We start from the raw sequence: 19,907 nt of genomic DNA, 5'->3' as shown, positions 1-19,907 counted from the left end.
GTATCTCTGGTGTTCTAACACGCTATAATCACAGCTGAATTATTGTGGAAAGAAACAAGACCCACAGAGGGGAAGCAGTGTTGCGGGGCTGGCTCGGCCTCGCACTGTTTCAGATAGTCAGCCCAGTCAAAGTCCTGCCCTTGGTACCCTACACACACAATAGACAAAAGACATCATTTAACAAGCAGTGATGATGAGAGTACCATACTATTATCTGCATCACTGTCATTTGTTCATTCTTCTCTGGATAATACAAAAGTGCCTCAGCCCAAAGAACTATTCAAATATTTGAAACACAAATTATCTGCATATTAGTCATCCTCAACACTGCCAGCGACGCCTTAAATGTACCTTTCAGTCCATCTCTGTTCCAGTGTCAGAGATGACTAATATGAAACGAAGGGTTCACCATTTGTAGGATGCTACAGAATGATTTGTGTTTGTTTTATGCTTAGCTCTTAATCTGAAATTATTCAGGGCTTACCATGCCATTTTTATTTACTTAAAAATGTTTAACCTCGTATGTGCTATTAGAAAACACACTGCGTGACGCATTACATTCGATATCTTCAATTCTGCCTGATTTCAAACCATACAAATTTATGCAGACCAGAAAAACAAAACATTTTGGATATGGAAACATACTTGCAATTGTTTCATTCATTAGTGAGACCTATGGCAATGGAAAATCTAAAGAAACTTTTTGCAAGCATACATTTGAAATCTGTCGTTGGCACATGAGAAATTCCAACATCCCCTTTATCTTAAAGATCCTACAAGAGACTGCAGTTCAGCAGCTAAGCTCATAGTTACACTTGAATCATACAAAAAAAATCTTAGACAGGATTGAAGACTTATCACAGTACTGAAATAGCGCTGGTTAAAGTAGTAAATGTCCAGGTACTGGATTACACTCAGTGTTGCACCTCTTGTACTACTTTGATATCAGTGCAGTTTACATACCATAGATCACAAAATTCTACTAGATAGACAAGAAAAGTTTAGGAATAAAGAACAGCTCTTTCCCGGTTCAGATCTCATGCGAATGAACATTATTATTCTTTCAATATTAATGGCATCCCTGTGCATACAAAAGTAAGGTTTGGTGTTCCACAAGGTTCTGTTCTAGGGCCACTGTTCTTTCCTCTATATATGCTGCTGGGCACAATTATTTGTAAAAAGACACCACTAGCTTCAAGAGACCTAAAAGCTAACATAAAAGGTAGAGTAATGTCAAAGGTGAGTATTTTAACTGTTATACCTGGGGGTGGACTGAGCTTCACTCCATTCTTGAAACTCCACTGAGCAGGAAAGATTCCAGGACTGTCCCTGTGACAGACGAACAATCTGCTTCCTCCTTTTCTCTCGGCTTCCTCTCTCATATCATCCATCTGCACCAGGAAGAACTGATCACTGAACACCTGTAAAGCAAAATACACATATACACAGTATAAATAAACATTGTCTGAGTAGAGTGCAGATCAGAGATCAGATTCCCTACGAGGACTGCTGCTTATGAATAAATGTAATTTGGCTTTTATATATCCCAGTAGAAGCAATGGTCATTTTGTATTTTTCTTTCTCTGGGTTACAAGAACACATGCTCATGCAAATCACCTGCTTTTAGCGTGACGAAAAAAAAAACAACTCCCATAAACACAAGAAAATAAGGAAGTGAATCTCTAGCACTAACCAGAGATCCATTTCTTGTAAATGCTTTAAGGCATGAGGGCATGAGGAAATAAGGATGCTCTTATGTTAACCAAGAGTAAAATTGCCTGAGAAAAAAAAAAAAAGCTGAGGAGGCATGATCATTAATTTTTGGGCATGATGACACAGCAATGTAGAAGCACCTCTTATAAATCAGTGTTTGTAAATATGTGGGAGTTGCATGCTTCACCCTGCTGTGTAATAGCATGAGGGAGTTTAGGAGGGCTGCCGAGGCGGCGTATGACTGCCTCCGGGGAGGCAAAAAGAGAGAAGTTAACAGGAATAAAAATAAGCAACTGAAACAGAAATAAACTAAAAAAAAAAAAAATTCAGAGATGTTCAGCACTAAAATGATATGCTCAGTGCTAAAATCATGATTACTCATATCTATTACTGAGTCAGTTTAGGAACAGTGACATGTATCATAACATTAAAATGTTATCACAGAATGCACGTTTATATTATACAACATCTTTACAAATAAACTTGGGATATGTGTAGGAATAATACACTGCCTGTTGTTACAGTGAAGTGGAGGGTGGAAATAAAATAATATTAATATAGAAATAATTAATCTATGAATTAATATTAATTTAATATTAATAAATAGGCAGCTTGTGATTAACCACTCGCTAATTTTGAATTAGCGCACCAATATGACAGTCAATACTGTTTAATCGAGGAAACCAAAACTTCTAATCATGATCAAAATATGACTACTTGAGCAGTTCTACTGAAAAGATCCACAATATAAAGATATTTGGTTAATTAATGTCCAATTTTATGAATAAATTCTTTCTTAAGAAATAGTCTGTGTACAGACTAATCAAACTGTAATAATTAATCAAGTTGTAATAATTATTTCTGTAGTGACATGGAATTGAAAACCTCACTGGAGTTCTGTGTTATTGCATCATAAAATCTAAGAGCCAATCAGGTACTAGCATGCAACATCAAGAGAGTGGTCAGGTCCATGTAGGGTTGTGTGTTTAAAATATGCATGTTCATATAATCTGGATATCTTGATGAGGGTAAAAGTGTACACTTCCTGTTACCTTAGGCAGAAAGATAAGAGTGTGTTATAATTTAGCTCTAATGGTAAGACAGATGAGTGTGTCACCTGGGCAGGTGAGTGTGTTACCTTGGCAATGGAAGCAGGGCTGATGGTGAAAGGCGCAACAGGATCCACTGCCTCCAGCTTCATCCCCTCAGCAAAGCAGTGCGGAGTGATGGCTGGACGATCCTGCACACACACACACACACACACACTAAACATCAGCCTACAACCTGTTATGCTTTCCCCATTTACACATTCATAAACTTGCACATTCAAGTAAATGATCATATGTACCGAAGATAATCATTTGCTCACCTTATAGAACTCCTCACTAATACTCGAATCCTGTGGCTGATTAGTGATGGCCTGTCTCACTTCCTCCCATTCCTCCTTAGTGCGCAGTGGAAGCAAAACTACACACAAATGCAAGTCATACAAAATAATTAAGTCAGAATAACTACGACTTAAACAAATATACAGCAATGTTTATCTCCTACAAGCTAGTGGACTCTGATCTATCAGATTCCACATCCCCTGCTGTATTGATCTGCTAAACTGTAACACAGCTCACTGTTTAAGCCAAAGTGAAAGGATAATGACTGAAAAACAGTCAGACAGCAACTCTAGAAGAACTTTGCAATCGGTGGAATGTAACGATATCTGGATTCCCACAAAGAGTACTATAATCATCACGAGCTTGCTCAATAGCCAATAAATTATCATTAAATATAAATAATGTGATTCATTCGATACAAACCAATCGTACATATTTATATCTGAACATGAAGGACCATAAAGCCTAACAGTAGGCTTGCGGACAAAGAATTGTTTTGCTCCAATTTCCAACTGGAATGTATCTATAAACCAGTCTCTGCTTTCTACAGAGGCAGGAAATGTGCTTCCCAAGATGTGGATTGCTAAATAATACATTTTGGCAGAAATGCTTTCAGTTATAAATTGAAATGAATAAATAGGACTGCATTCCTAACAACTGTTCTAAGCTACATGAATCATATTTGTAGAAAAAGTGTAAAACCCCATTCCTATCCCATTGAAACCAATTAATACACTTATAAAACATGCTGTTGCTTTCTAATTGCTTTCCTAAAAGCTAAGCAGAACTGAAAACTGCACTAGAGAAAAGCTTTCTTGAGCCTTGAAAGTCACATTAAATGATTTCTGGTGTTGAAGGCATTACTGAAAAAAATCCATTTGGAGTTTCTCTAAAGGCATGCTGGGGAAAGAATTTGGAAAAAGTGGATGTGTAAAAAGTTTCTCTGAACTTTTTATCCATGGCACAAAGTCATATGTTTGGCAGAAACCCAAGACAGCTTATCATCCTGAGAACACCAATCCCACAGTGAAGCATGGTAGTGGTACCATCGTGTTGTAGGGATGCTTTTCGCCATCATGGGAAACTGGTCATGGATAAGTGCAAGATGGATAGAACCAAATACAGGGGAATCTATATCTATTGTTAGGAACCTGTTCCACACAACCTGTTCCACTCTGCAAGAGACTTGGGTGGAGGTTCACCTTACAGCAGGACAACAACCCTAAACATACCACCAATGCTACACTGAACCTGAATGTGTTAAAATGATCCACTCAATGGCCAGACCTCAATCCAATCGAGAATCCGTGGCAAGACTGTTCACCGATGCGCTCCATCCAATCTGACAGAGCTCAAGAAATTTTACAAAAAATATCACAATCCAGATGTGCAAAATTGATAGAGACATATCCCAGAAGACTTGCTGCTATAATTGGATCCAAAGGTGGTTCTACCGAGTAGACACTTAAGCAACCAACAAATGTCTGCTTTTTGTTTAATTATCTTCCAGAAAAGAGTGGTGTGCACTCAGTGGCCCGAGCCCACATGGCTCACCTGATGGAGGTCTGAGGGTGCAGCCATGCTCTTTGGCCCAGCCAGGGAGGTGGAGCAGGGGGTTCAGGTAGAAAGTCCAAGTGATGGAGTCTGTGTCGGGGAGTCCTTCTGTGCCAGCGTAGCGGAGACGGAGTCGGCCTCCGACGTTATCCTCGATCGCTGCACCCCAGGCCACTCCGGCATCCTCTTTATCCACCAGCTCCACACTGAGACCCGGACTCAGCAGGTCTACAGGGTTGCAGCCACGCTGGGCCTAAGATTCACGGAAAAATAAAAAAGCACACCCTTAAGACTTTCCATGCTTCCTCTATACACATATAGAGGACACGTATTACTCATATGTGTAAACTATACATATGTTTATATTACTCACCCCTTCCAGCAGGTTGACCGGTGCGCTGCAGGATTCTGACAGAGATTTCTCCAGCAGGGACTCCCAGTCCTGATGTTTCTCTCGCACACCTAAACACAAACACCACCCGTCAAATAAAATACAATTGTTGTTGTGTGCAAAAGCATTCACACAGACCCCTCACAACACCCGAAACCCGACTACCTTCTTGGAAATTGGATCTTTTTGCTTTTACCAAGCTCTAAATTGCCTTTCTTCATTTTTTTTAATTGACCAGAATTGGATGCTCAGTCAGCGTGAGTGTAAATCCACTTGGCCTGTGCAATACATGCTACTAAACATATTACACAGTGCGTCTTGCTGGCATGTGAGCAAAGAGTACTGGCACATTTTGAATGGTGTATAATATTGAGCTGTAATCTAAAATAGAGCACAATCTAGCCACAACACAGGTTGGCCCATCCCCCCACTTCCTCAACACAGTACACAAATCAAGTGTGAACTTGCACAATGTTGCATGATGCTGCCAGGAATAAAACCAGCTGAATTATAATCATATCATAGGTTAATGATGTGCAGCTCTTCCTGGACTATGCATTGCTTAAAGGGAGGGTATGATGCAGATTTTTTGACCGACTTACTACTCAGCACATGGGTGGTGCGTTTTCATGTATATTTATTACTGGAATAGAGTGCAATTAAAAATTAAACACTAATTTTACTCTCTAAGAACATGGAGCATTTGTGAGGATTACAAAAAGACGTATTAGCTGTTGGAAGAAAACAATCACCCATAACCCCCTGCTCTCACCCTCAGGCGGTCTCATGGGTCGACCCTGCTGCCTGCTCCAGCCGATGGGGTGCAGGTCTGCGGTCATGACGTCACACCAGAAGTCGGCGCGCCGGTCGTCCTGGTAGCCTTCATAGCGCAACAGCAGCAGCTGGCCACAGGTGGTGATGATGGTGGCCACCCAGTAAGCGCCGTCGGGTTCTCCACGCACCAGAACCTCCAGCTTCATACCCGGAGTCAGACCAGTCTGCAGACCTTGATCCATCTGAAGCACAGCAGGTTATTTAACTGAAAGTTACATTTAATTACTTTTTTTTTTTTTACTTATGAATGAAAGTATTACCTCCAAATTAGCACTTTGAAATTCATTTTGTTCAAGTGGTTAACTGTCTGATTCCTATTATGTATTATATAAAATAGCAAATGTGTTAGCATTAGTGAAAGTGAGTGAAAAAAAATTATATTTCCATTTAAAAAAAAATAACTTATTTCCAGTACATTTCCAGTACTGGCTGTATGTAACCAATCACAACAGCCCTTGTGGTAATGAAATAAGGTAATATAACTATACTAAACTATTTATAACAGTATGTATAACAATATAAGACTATTTAAAAAAATCCTTTCTGATGAAAGGAGTATTTGAGTTAAGTGTAACATGGAATAAAATACAGAAAACACTTTAAAATCATGCAGGTTGGTTGCAGTTAATCATTTATGATCAGTTGCAGGGTTTATGATCCTTTTGTATGCTTTATTTAATCTCACAGGACTATTTTACATCACACTGATTTTGATTTTATGGGCAGCTGAAAGCTTCATTTCCTTTTATTTGTGAGTGCTCGTTTTAATTTACTTATGCTTCATTTCTCTTTAATCTATTATCTATCATCATTTCCCTATATAATGTTTGCCAGTTGTATTTTTTTATTAGTTTTTATGATTTTATCATAAATATACAGAAAACGAGACGCTAGTAGGGCTCAGTAGGGCTTTGCTGATTAATAATATACAAATGAACTGAAAATTAAATTACACTCATACACTCACACATTTGCACAGAGTTTTTTTTTTTATGAATATGGTTTAAATTTATTTTTTAGTAACTGGAAAGAATAGAAAGAGGTTATTTTACAATAAGTGTGAAAACTGCACTTCTATAAAATGTACAATCGTTAGAGCATTTGCATGGCTGTGTGTTATTTCATGATGGATATGCAATTCTGAGACTAACTGCACACCCCAAATCAAGCTGTGTGTGTGTGTGTGTGTGTGTTTGTGGCATCAGCAAGAGCATGAAGCAGGAGAGGAGTTTCAACACCGAGCTGTTTGCTTACATGTTTGAAGGCATGGTGAGGTACAGACAAAGCCCCCGTCTCCTCCAGATAATCGTCCCAGTTAAACTCTGACATGTCCTGACCAGAGTCCGCGTCTGAAACCGCACAGAACATGACATATCACATGCTACATGTATATCATTAACCCCCCACACAAACACACATACACACGCACTCATACGGTAGGTACTAATAGGTGTTGGCAATATGTCAAAAACATATTAAGCTATGTGAAGACATTTTTATGACACAGTTTGGATCAAGGTTTATTGAGGTTTTGATGACAAAGCACATAGCTTTCCTGAACATATTATTAGCTTATTATTGTTCATGCAGTTTAATAAGTTCAGGCCAGGGCTGGGTGATATGAGGATATGATATCCATATTATGATAAACTATATTACAACACAATTGTCTGAGATATTACAGGTATTGCAATATCTTTTTACTACATTTTTATGGTTTTTTTTAATTAATGTTTAAAACTATACGATTTTTTTCAGTGATAAATATTTCCTTAGTTTATTTGGCATTATTGGAAGGAGTCTCCAGTGTTAGCGCTTTGTAAAAGCCAAAGGTTAAGCTATAAATTTAAGTTTTCCAACACAGGAAAGTCACAGGAGCAGTTTACGCTTTGTGGTTTCTCCCTAGCATGACAAGTTGTAATTTTTTGTATTCTTAACATCAAGAGGAAAAAAGGTGAGATATAGCTGCTATAGCTGCTATGACACAAGTGAGAACAGGAACTGACTTGTTTCATAGATGGTCCACAACATTAAACATTAGATGTAACTATAAATGGATAAAAAGTGTGATGCGTTGTTCTTTAATAAATTAAAGCGGAATGAGGAATAATACACTTTGAGATGAGCTGTTATTAAGCATATAAAATAAGCAACTGTGAGGTGGTACCAGTAACTCAGCTTTGCGTTGGTGCTGGTGATGATTATGTTCCTGTAATAGCATGCACCCAAAGTGTTTTGTTGCTTACTAATAACAGCGACATGTTGCTGATTCAGCCAATTTCCACTAAATTTCCACTTTCATTATGATCCAAATTAAATGCATAAATTTAACTTATTTTAAAGTCATTAGGATCTCGTATTTTAACTGCCAACTAGAACATTTAAACGTGTGTATTAATGGCACATTTGCAATTATAAAAAAAAAAAAAGGAAAAAAAAAAAAAGAAAAAAAAAAGAACCTTACCGGACTCCAGCGCATCTTGGCTCATTTTGTAACTGGATCTCACAGGGCCTGTAGGAGGAAAAAAAGAAGAAGAAAAAAAAAAAAGATCAAAAAGATGTAAGAGCTGAAAACGGCTTAAAAGAGTGTGAAAACAAGAGAGAGAAATGATGAGAGGAAGCGAGAGAGAGAGAAAGGGAGAGAGAGAGAGATCATGAGACAGAGATCAATGCGGAGATAAGCAGGCGTTGTAAAAAGCCACATCTGACCTGTCAGTGTGTGTGGGAGGGAGAATGTAGAGTGGTTTTTAAAATACATACTGATGCTTTGAAACAGCGTGATGCCCAACAGCTAAACAACTTCAAGGCATAATTAAAAAGCCAGACTCGTCTGTGTTTGCGTTTCTGCTACCAAAGCACTGCCCTCAGACTAATACCCATAAACTAAAGAATTAATCCACTGTGTGGGAGATGAAAACCAACATCATGATTGGGAATATTTCCAAATATATAAGGAACAAAATCAATAATGGTTTTAGCTTTATTACAGGTGTAAACATCTGTCCACTTAATCCAGCATCATGAATTACGAGATTTAAGTCAGAAAATGGCCCTCACCCAAACAATCAGCAATAACATAAAATGTCCTGGGCTGAAATTCCCCAAAATACTGCAAAACAAAAAAGGTTAAATTGCCGAGCAAGCATTACACTGAATACTCTCTCTCTCTACTATTTGTGAAACTGATTCTGATTTTCTTTTTCAACAAAGCTCATTGCGATGTCTACAATGATTAGGGATCACACACACTTCAACCCAGAAAAGGACACACACACACACACACACACACACACACACAAAACTATAGCTATAGAACAGCTATTTTCCCACAACTGCCACATGGGCCGTGACGGGCGTGAACGCTGCACACATTTGACACTCAGCCCTATTGATGTGCTAATACTGTTGAAGGACAATTCTTCTTTATCACTGTGATCCAATCTGCTTTGAAGGACAGTTGCATCTGCTTTTAAGTTTATTTTTTTCTGAACATACTTATTGTCTGCAAATCACGCATAACAACAAAAGCTTCAACCAACCAGTGCAATAAAGAAATTTATTTTAATAAACTACACTGTGATAATCACACAATTACAGATTGTTGCTTATCTAAATGTCCAAAGCAATGCACAAAAATCGACTAATAAAATAAGACGAATTACATTCTAAAGAGGGAAAAAGATGCCTTTAGTACCAGGGCTATATATAACTATATTAAAACTTTAACCTCATGTTACAGGTATATACACTGAAAACATGTCATGATAAATCTCTCACTCTATAAATAATATATATTTTACCTCCTATATAATATAATGAGTACAGTACTGAGAAAAAGGGCATTGTTATAAACAATTTCAGAAACTGCTTCAGAAACAGTATCTGAAGTTTACATAGAATGGCACGAAAAACAAAATGCATCCTGTGAGCGGCAGCTTGCGGGCGGAAACACCTCGCTGATGAGAGAGATCAGAGGAGAATGACCAGACAGCTGACAGGAAGGCTACAGTAAGTCACATAACCACTCTTTCCAACCGTGGTGAGCAGAAAAGCATCCCAGAATGCACTACACATTGACTCTTGAGGCGGATTGGCTACAACCGCAGAAGACTATATCAGCTTCCACTCCTGTCAGGTAAGAACAGGAATCTGAGGCCACAGTGGGTACAGTTTCGCGTTGTGGCACTGAAATCCTGCCTAATCTGTTTAATCAAACCTGTACAATGCACGTCCTTCCTCTGTGGACTCTTTCAGACCTCAATTAGCTTCTTTCCTGTTACCAAATTCCACCATTTATATGACAAGTTTAATTTCAAATATAGTAACAGGAAATCCTCTTTCATTTTCGACAGCAATTTCAATCTAAAAAAAAAAAACCCAAATCAAAAAAGCAGTCACTTGATTTTCAGCAAACATATTTATATCTACTGCCAACTAAAGCATCGCGTGTTAAACGCTAACTAAACCGAAAGTTCGGAAACTTTACTGCTCTTAATGTATGAAACTTTGAGAAAAGACTCACTCATGCATTCTCAAATATAAACCATTTAACACTTTCAAGGAAAAAAAAGCTTAAACGTACAGAGAAAACAGTTAAAACAAAGTGGCATTAACTCCACAGCTCCATTCACCCTGAGCTGTCAAGCTGTCTTTGTGATGCTTGACATCTCTATTAAAGGAAAGATGAGGGAGCGACAGGCTCGCCCTGACAGGCGCTAGCTGACCCGAACCACCCGCCGTGACCCCCCCCACCCCACCCCACCCCACCTCACAGCCTCACCGCCACCACAGCCACCTCCTCCTCCATCACATTGTACTCAGTGTGGAGCAACAGAGACGTGGGGGATTGTGTCCCAGAGCTCCCCAATGTTGGAGTGAAAGAAAAGGCCAGCCTCAAAGCCCCGCATGCTGCTCTTTCCATTCAGAGGCAGACGATTAGAGAAGAAAAATGGCTGAAATGAAGGAAGGAAGGGGTTGAGACAGAGGAGGAATCTGCTGTTTCTGGTATTTCTGTAGCGAATAGTTGGGACATTCCACTGGACTAACAGTAGGAGATCAATAAAGTCGCCAACGACAGAATGCAGAAACATAAAATGCCACTCACACAAATACACACAAACACAATACAGCGTAAATAATAACGTCCTGCGTCTGGATGTGACATCAACTGAAATGTATATATTTGATAGCACTAAAAGTATTGGGACATGGTTTCAATAATCTATTGAAGCCCAAAAAAATTTTAATTAAACATTCTAACCAGTAGCTAAAGTAATAAAATGTGGTGAGCTAGTTAGCAAGTTAAGTACATTGACACATTTCGTGTAGCCATGTCATTATCCTCTTCAATACAAAGTTTCCGGAGTATTTTTGCAACCTCGACAAAAAATCAGCAAGTAATTACATACTAAAAGTCTGGCTAGCGTTTTTTTCCCCTTCTTGATATGGTTAACCACGAGGAGAATGCATGTTGTTAGCAGGAGCATTATTTTTCAGGCGAAACAAACATACCAAATGATTTCATTCTTCTGCAAAAGTCAATAGGGAGTTGATTTTTTTTCCCCTTCTGGTTATTGAACCGATTTCTCCTCCAGGCAAATACTAATAACCTGAACACAAAATTTGATTTTTTTTTTTTCCAAGGCTACTGATTTGTCCTCTATGCTGCTTATACATAAACACCCTCTCTTTAATCACAATGCAAATACTCAATCATGCTTCAATGGAGAAGTATAAACCAGGCTGTAGTGTTATAACATTCTCATTACACATGCAGCTACTTATACACTAAAAAATCATGACAATGTGATAGCTGTACAGTTTAACAGCACAAACTTATCATGCTGAACTCCACCCCAACCACTCAAACACCCACCCTGTGACCTCTAACCCCACTATTATCACTAGTCACACAGCCATAAATAGAAAGTGCAGACACTGAACTGGAGCTTTATGTAGCACAGAGAATGTTCTGGAGCTGGTCCTTTAAAGCCGCTCGTCACATGGCAGGAAAGAGTAAGAAGCAACGCAACAGCTGATATCTTGTGTGAAGCTCCTGACATCGGAGCATCGGACATTCGAACCATGACCTGAAACACTGCACCACTATCTGCGGTTTGGTTGGTTGTATTTATTTAAAATAAAATTAAAAAAAAAAAAAAAAAAAAAAAAAAAAAACAATGAAATGACAGATTGGTTTTTCTCAATGTCAGCAGGCAACCTACGGATAATCTATGGTTAATCTGTTTAAGAGAATTCTTCAGCCTGCAATATATACCAAACCATCATTGTATCTGTCCATCAAATATCAGTGAGTTAAGCATTGTGGTAAGCAAAGGAGCTCATTTTCATTCAGAAATAAGAAAACTACTTATAATGGACCTGACAAGTATATAGTGAGTGGCACATTTGCTGCTCTTCCTTGGTTCAAAAAACTGGAAGAGATTTGATGCAGCACGTGCGTTAGTGCCTAGCACAAATAGTGCAAAATGTGACGTTTATTTTCATATAAAAATAAAACCTGCTCTTTGTTTTAAGAACCACTAACGATAAACCTTGATTCTCTAATCAGTGAACAGGTTTTATTTTTACAACAAGTAATAGGATTTGAAGTGTATGTAAAGTGAAATTACATTACATACACCAACACCGTAATATTAATAAACTACACCTTGATAGAAATTTTTGGCCGTCCAGTCACTGCGTCGAGACACTAGTCCTGTACAACTTCAGCATCAGTACCAGCACCTGGCTGAGAGATTGAACTTCTCCTGACCTGTTTTTTTTAAATGCAGACTGAAGCACAGTCTCTTCAATAAGCACGTAAATTAACACTAATCACGCTCGTATCACATTCCTGTTTCTGGCTGAGCGTGTCTGCGCTAGTACGAGGGAGATGCTTTCCAAGTAGACAACAAAGCACTTCTGCAAGTCGCTCTGGATAGGAACGCCTGCCAAATACTGTAAACGCAAATGTAATTTATTCATTTGGCAGGTGCCTTTATCCAGCGAGACTTAATCCAAGTGCAGCGCTGTTAAAGGAGCCGACAGTCATCCAAGTGCTGCAAAACCTACTGACTAGAAACACTACTAACATATCAGTCAATCAAATGACAAGTGACTGATAATAATAAATAATAATTATAAATAAATAAGCAATAGTAAACTTGAATATAAGAGTAACTAATATAAGAGTAATTTGGATTCATTTCAATATTCATCAGTTACTGAACAGATTTATTGAATGAATATTGGACTGTGTGTAAGAAAGAAAAAAAAATCTCCAAAATCAGCATATTAAAAGAGAAAGCATTTTCTCACTACAATTAAATTTTCCTCCAGTCAATGCAGGTATTGTATGCTTTTGACAAAGATTTGTCAAACATAATGATGTGATGGCGTGATGAAGCAGAGTTACTGTTGATTATTTTCCAATAACAGCACGTTTTATTCCTCTTACACCACAGCAATTTTTATTAAATTACAAAGCAACATGTCACACTTTTTTATCCATTTACAGCAAGTTATTCCTCCTATCACTTACATTACAGCGGCTATAATCTACAAGTGGTTTATAAGGTATGCTACTTAATTATTAAGATAAATATAAAATTAGATTTCTGACGAACAGCTGTTCTGCGGCATAACAAATAAACTAAACTGGTTATAAACCTCCGATGTCATTTTAAGCCTCACCTTTGATTAAACTGAGGCACAATGCAAGACTTTGTTATTATCCTGCTGAGGGATCATGTGACTGTGCAGGATGTTTACATCTTTAGTAAATTCATTGCCGAGAATATTTGGTTTGATGTAGGCCTGGTCAATTTGAAGAGATTATATTGATATTTTTATGATTTTTTCTCGAAATATCGCATGCAAGTTTCATACTGAATCGTTTTGTTTGGAAAATGTTAATATGTACAGATTTGTTTGGTTTTATTCTTTTAACAATGTTAAATATTGTACTTAAAGTAACATCAATTCTGTTTTTCAGGCTTTTTTTTAAAGTAACTATTATATTGGGAGTTTTTTTTTTATTAACCAACCTACACATTGAAATACATACCATGTACTGCAGAAATTACTTCAAGTATTTTTGCATTATCGCCCCCCTCTATGACGCAGTGTAACAAATCTCCAAATGTTTTATTTAAACACTCGTACCTGGAACAGTTAACTCACTGTTTTCCAAACTGCTCCTCTGAGACATCAAATGCACCCCATTTTGGCTTTCCTGGCATGAATTCGCTTGGTCTGGCGCTCAGAGAGAGCAAAAACATGAACTATAAGGACTACCAGGCCTCCCTGAGAACTGAATGGGGAAACATCGGGTTAACTGGGCATTCGATTAGTAGGGGTTAAACCCCTCCTACATGGAAATAAATCAGCAGGAGAGCACTGAGTAGAAGAGCTGAGTCTACAAGCGTTCCGCAGAGCGAGTGAAGAGGCGCTGTTTCGAGAGTTGATAAGTTCAGATGTGTGCGTTAATTCTGCCTGTGTTAATGATGTTTACTTGTCCTGTGTGTTGCTACTTTTAACTCTATTGGCTCCCTTGTAAAAGTCTCAGTAGAAGCCACCTGGATAAATACTGCACAAAAATAACAAATACCATGCAGACGTGCACGACTGATCCGTGTTCATGTCAGCAAGCTTATGGCCGTCCCTTGTGGGCGTGGCCTGTTCAGCTTCTTTAAGTTTTGATTATTTCCTAAAAAAGTTACATCTTGAAGTGTTTTATTCCTCTTAGACTACCACAGCTATTTACCAACAATTACAATTTTCATTAAGTTAAGAATCACATCATACTTTTTATCCATTTATAGTTAGTTGAGAAACACTCACAAAACAAGTTAGTTCTTGTTATCATTATGTCATAGTAGCTATAAATAGACGTTCCCTCTCCAGCCTATTTTTTTTAGGTCTCTTTAAGTTAACAAGTCCTAAATTAACGCAGCTTTTCACGTGACTGAGAAATCCCAAAACGCAAACTCTTCTGTCCTGAACACCTGGTGGAAAGCTGTTACAAAGCGCTGACACTGGAGACTCCTTCCATAAGGATATTTTAAAATAAATGTCTCCTTACTGAAAATTCCACAGCAACATTTTTCTTTGTTAAATAAAACACATTTTAATCCGTTTATTATTAGCCTTAGATTATGCGGCACGTCTGATGTACAAGGCCATGTGGCTTAAACAACGATGTTACTAGAGAGAAGATAACATATTAGAACGAGTAAATTTATATGAACTATATGATTTGAACTACAGCCGGAATTACTGTCAGAGCTGCTATTATAGAAAATTATACAAAAAAAAAAAAACACTTTCTGACCAATCAGAACTGAGAATTCAACAGCGCTGTGGTATAAAATGTTTTAATATTTGGGTAAAGCTGAGGAAAATACAAAATCACTGCTAAAGTTTTTAAGTCACTGTTGCATTGGAGCTGTGGCAGTAATGAACTACTGGTTTGGTCCGACTACTTTACTGGTTTATCGCTTTAGTCTCTCATAACTAATTTGCATAAAATCTCAATTCAAATGTTGCTTTTCTGCTTTTGTGTTCTGGCCTGTTTTGTGAAGGGCGCTATATAAATATAACAGGGTTAGGCCATGATCTATCTATAGGCATGACTCAGTGAGGCAAGCCAAGATACTTCCATCCCACTTTCTACGCACATGTTGCATTGTGGGAGAATATCGCCAGCTGAGACTGAGACTCAACAAGAAACGCTGACGCCTGATGAGACGAGCGCACCGACAGAGTGCTTAGCTAGCACCGAGAGACCAAGGTGTAACTTGTGCAGGGTGCAGGTGCAAGCTCTGGGGATTTCACACACAACCCGGTGCAGTTATTACACCATGGAAAATATGGACAACACAAGACCCTCAGTTGGCATCAAACATCATTATTAACAATCATTATTATTACATATCAAAGTTGTTCTGTACTTGTCTCTAAACAAATGAATAAAAGATACTTATACAGATGCACTAATCCCACTTGTGCCAATATAAATAAAATAAAAATTAAGAATAAAAACGCATCTGAACAATCTTGTGGTAAATGAGTCTGCGCTCTACTGTCTTCTGTTACCGAGTTTCAAAAAAAAAAAAATCACAGGCAGGACTTGACAGTTGGATTTAGCCCTCACTTCATCTCTACCTAAAGACAGCGATGCAGCGGCGCTTTTCTGTCACCTCCTCACTGCTCAGACAGATCAGCTTCCAAAGCTTCACCTCTCATGCTAATACCGCCATCAACACCATCGAACTCATCATCTGGCAGATCACTAACGAGCCGAGCCGAATCTCTGTCGTAAGTGTGTCGTATAACCGTGTTGCATTCTGGGATATTCTGGAGTCCAACACTGGAGTTCTCATTAATGTGATGTTAAATACTGAGTGGAAAAAAGCTCTTGTTCTTGTGCTTTCAGGACGGAAAAACGAAACCTGACAGTGATCACTTATGTTCGCTGTTGAATTCTCGATTCTGACTGGTCAGAAGGAGTTGATTAATTCTCTATAACAGCAGCTCTGGTGGTAGCGCTGTCTGTAATCCAAACGACACGTTTACATTATAGCATGTGTGCTAATGCGTTATCATTTCTAAAGTAGCAGCTCATTCACAGGGATTTGTATGACAGAATAATAATTTAATAATAAACAGGTAAATAACATGTTATTTTTAAAAGATGTATAATTTTTGAAGAATTCTATGAGGAGAGGTTTATATAACATTTACAGAAGGAGTCTCCAATATCAACGCTTTGTAACGGTCAGGATGTTTTCCACCACGGGAAAGTCTTCAGGACGAAGGAGGTTCCAGTTTCCTGGTAACATGACTAGCTGCATTTGTTTTTTTTATGTTGTTGTTGTTGTTGTTGTAGTATTTTATTTGGCCTTGATACTTTTGACACTAATTTAATTTCATATATTAACTTCAAGAGAGAGTATACAATACAACTGTTATAACGGAAGTGATAACAGGAACTAGCCTGAGCAGACGATACACAGCAAAATATTAAATGTAACCAAAACCGGTTAAAAAGCGTGATCTTCTGTTCATTAATAAATTAAAAATTGTAATCATTGACAAATTGGTGTTGTAAAAAGCCCTATTCAGATTGGATTAGTTTATCAGGGGGATGTCTGGAGACGTCTACAATAAAAGAATAATCACAAAGTATACGAGAAGCATCGATTTTTCATTTTGAAATTCGGGAAGTTTTTAATATCTGGGGGCGGGGCACTGATACACACGCCACGGGACTATATAAGGCAAATAGCAGCAAAGTTTTTTTTTTTCCTCAACATGAGGTGACATTTGCATAGAAAATTGCAGACGTGTATCCATAATAAAATATCAGAAGAACGCTGAGAACAGGAGGTACATCGGCCTGTCATTTTCTCTAAGGAGGAAGAGGAAAAACACCGACATGGCCGATCCGGATGGAAATAAAATCGCAGAGGAGATTCTGTAAAATAGGAAATTACCCAACGACCCTGTGTAAAAGAGGAATGAAACACTTCAGAACCTTCCGTTATAGGAAATGAATCACTTCTGCATGCTGAGAGTAACCCTGCTGTCGTTGATTGTTTTCCTACAACAGAATGTCCTGTCATGTACTCTTTACTCCTAGCTCCACTAGCAATGTCACCCTGTGACGTCAGTACAGCACCCAACCTTAAACTTCTCAAAAAAATAACACAGATACACCACCAACCACCAGATCACCAGCTGAACCACTAAAGATGTCTGAACCATCTGCACAGAAATGTTCTGAATGTGTTTCAGGCTGGAGGCTTGCTCTGAGAAATCTACAAAACTTAAGGGTTAAGGGTGTAATAGTAAAGTCATGCACTGGCTTCCAGCACAGCAGCAATGCTAATGATCACTCCTAATTCTTCTTTTTTTTTAATTTCAAAACAGCACTAGGGAACTTCCATGTGAAGGTGAGCAGAAAAGCAAAGGCTTTCAGAGAACAATATAGGAACTGCAGAGACATGGTGCTCTTATGCAACCCAAACCGCTGAGCAGCTTTCAGTAGGAGCAAGGATTCAGAAACACACACACACACACACACACACACACACACTACAAATAGCGTTTACAACATGCATAAATGTGTTGGGAAATATCTGGCTTGTTTTTTTTGTTTGTTTGTTTGTTTGTTTTTGGAGAAAACTCCAGTCTAGATGCAGCATTCTGCTCCAGATAAATAACCGGCAATAGCCTTTCCACACACCAGCAACTTTCACACATAAAGACACATGACTAAAGCATGTTTTTCACACCTCACACCATCAGCTGCATGTGTTAGAATGGACATTCTGCTCGCAGGGGCTTTTCTGCTCCATGTGAGCGCAGGCTCGAGCTCGAAAAACCGCCCGGAACCAAGTCAACTTCAACCCAAACGTCATTCGAGCACAAGTCATCTTTTATTTTATTTTATTTTATTATTTACAGACGAGAAAGAAAACAGCCCTGAAACGCTCACAAACAGCTCGAGCCGACACACTAAGCTGTGAAGCACGCTAATATTAACACTCAAATTGTTTCTTACCTCCGAGGAGTTTTTTTTTTCCTTTAATAGATGCCGTGTCTTTTTTTTCCGCCTTCGTTAGTCGTTCACGACCTCATTCCAATATGGCCCAAAGTGCTACTGCGCATGCGCGGACCTAGGAAGCCCTAACCTCCCTGTCCGCGTGCTAAGCATTCATCTCATCTTGTCGGATTACAACAAATTTAAATTTAAAAAAAAAAAAAAAAGAGCATCTCGCTTTATTTACTTATTAAACCCGGAATTTTAAGTCGTAGGTAGAAAAGACGTGATGTTGTGTTAGATCTGGGTTTATTTTCTAGGCTGGTTTGGAAGAGATAGAGTGGCACGCGACGCTGCTGTTAACCTGCTCAGGTTATCTCACAGGATAACTTACTTAAACCTCATGAAGTTTGCATAAATAAGAATCAGTAATGCATCATGTCTCACTCATCCTGCTTTCTTGGCTTTGTGCTTGAGAGAGATTGAGAGAGTGGGTCGACTTCTGCACTGTTCTGCTGTGACTCTCACTGTAATGTTAATATGGCGGAATATTTCAGCATGGGTGCGTTTGTACTAATGACTAAACTATTCACTTTCTTTAAAAAAAAAAAAAAAAAAAAGAAAAGAAAAAATGTTTTAACGAGATAGCCAGGTAGCAATTTAGTCAACAAGTACCAAACCTAAAAGTATTATTATTTATTATTATTATTATTATTATTATTATTTACAAAATGTATTATAATTTATTATTAAATTATTTACAAAATTTACTGAACTTGTACTGTGATATATTATATTGTATTATATTATAGCTACATAAATTGCTGTTGCAGCATCAGTTATTGCAATGCTATCTTTTTATTATGGTCAGAAATAGTTTACTGCTATTGTTTTTTTAAAAAAAAAATTTTATTATTTATTTAGTAGTAAAGTAATTTATTTACTTACTAGTTCGCATATGTATAATAGGCGTATGTTCTTCATTTTTAGAAGAAATTTTGCTTTTACCTTTTAGCACTTCCAGGGTTTTACAGGTAAATCAGACAAAGGCGGAAAACCACAGACATGCAGTTACACACCGCGACCACAAGATGGCGACAGAATCTACATTTTCTGTTGGTTTCGGTGAACTGTTCAGCGGTTAATCACAATAAAGACGCTATAGACGAGCTGTGTTTCTTTTAGACTTCGTGTAATTTCAGCTTAGGTGTACATTGTGAAATTCTTGCTTTTATTAACAATGCGCTGGTTACTATAAACGTGTATTGCTTATAACATAACGGGTTTTATAAGTATAAGGTTTGTTTACAATGCTATTTTCTGTATCCAGTAACGTTATTACATTGATTTTAAATAAAGTAATTTTTTATAAACTGTTTTCAAAGTCACTTCAGCTAGGCTGGATTGGTGGATTTGTGGATGTGGGAGTGAGAGTGTTGCTGTAGCGCCCCCTGGTGCTGCGGAGTCACACAGTGCAAGT

The 19,907-nt window shown here is 38.1% G+C and overlaps 1 protein-coding gene across 1 annotated transcript in view; it reads right to left on the bottom strand.

Annotated features, from left to right (window-relative positions):
* sfmbt1 (Scm like with four mbt domains 1) overlaps positions 1 to 18,598 on the bottom strand; it is a 28,398-nt gene extending 9,800 nt beyond the window's left edge. The window contains exons 1-10 of the mRNA XM_053226933.1: positions 18,449 to 18,598; positions 8,345 to 8,392; positions 7,135 to 7,229; positions 5,819 to 6,062; positions 5,029 to 5,117; positions 4,656 to 4,908; positions 3,083 to 3,180; positions 2,852 to 2,953; positions 1,262 to 1,421; positions 66 to 148 (exon numbers count right to left, since the gene is read on the bottom strand). Coding sequence (XP_053082908.1) covers positions 66 to 148; positions 1,262 to 1,421; positions 2,852 to 2,953; positions 3,083 to 3,180; positions 4,656 to 4,908; positions 5,029 to 5,117; positions 5,819 to 6,062; positions 7,135 to 7,229; positions 8,345 to 8,369 — 1,149 coding nt within the window. The 5' untranslated portion in view covers positions 8,370 to 8,392; positions 18,449 to 18,598. The remainder of the gene's footprint in view (positions 1 to 65; positions 149 to 1,261; positions 1,422 to 2,851; positions 2,954 to 3,082; positions 3,181 to 4,655; positions 4,909 to 5,028; positions 5,118 to 5,818; positions 6,063 to 7,134; positions 7,230 to 8,344; positions 8,393 to 18,448) is intronic.
* Between the last annotated feature and the right edge of the window lie 1,309 nt (positions 18,599 to 19,907).

Source organism: Pangasianodon hypophthalmus, chromosome 20, assembly GCF_027358585.1.
Source record: "Pangasianodon hypophthalmus isolate fPanHyp1 chromosome 20, fPanHyp1.pri, whole genome shotgun sequence".
NCBI lineage: Eukaryota > Metazoa > Chordata > Actinopteri > Siluriformes > Pangasiidae > Pangasianodon > Pangasianodon hypophthalmus.
This window is presented reverse-complemented; position numbering and strand designations above follow the sequence as displayed.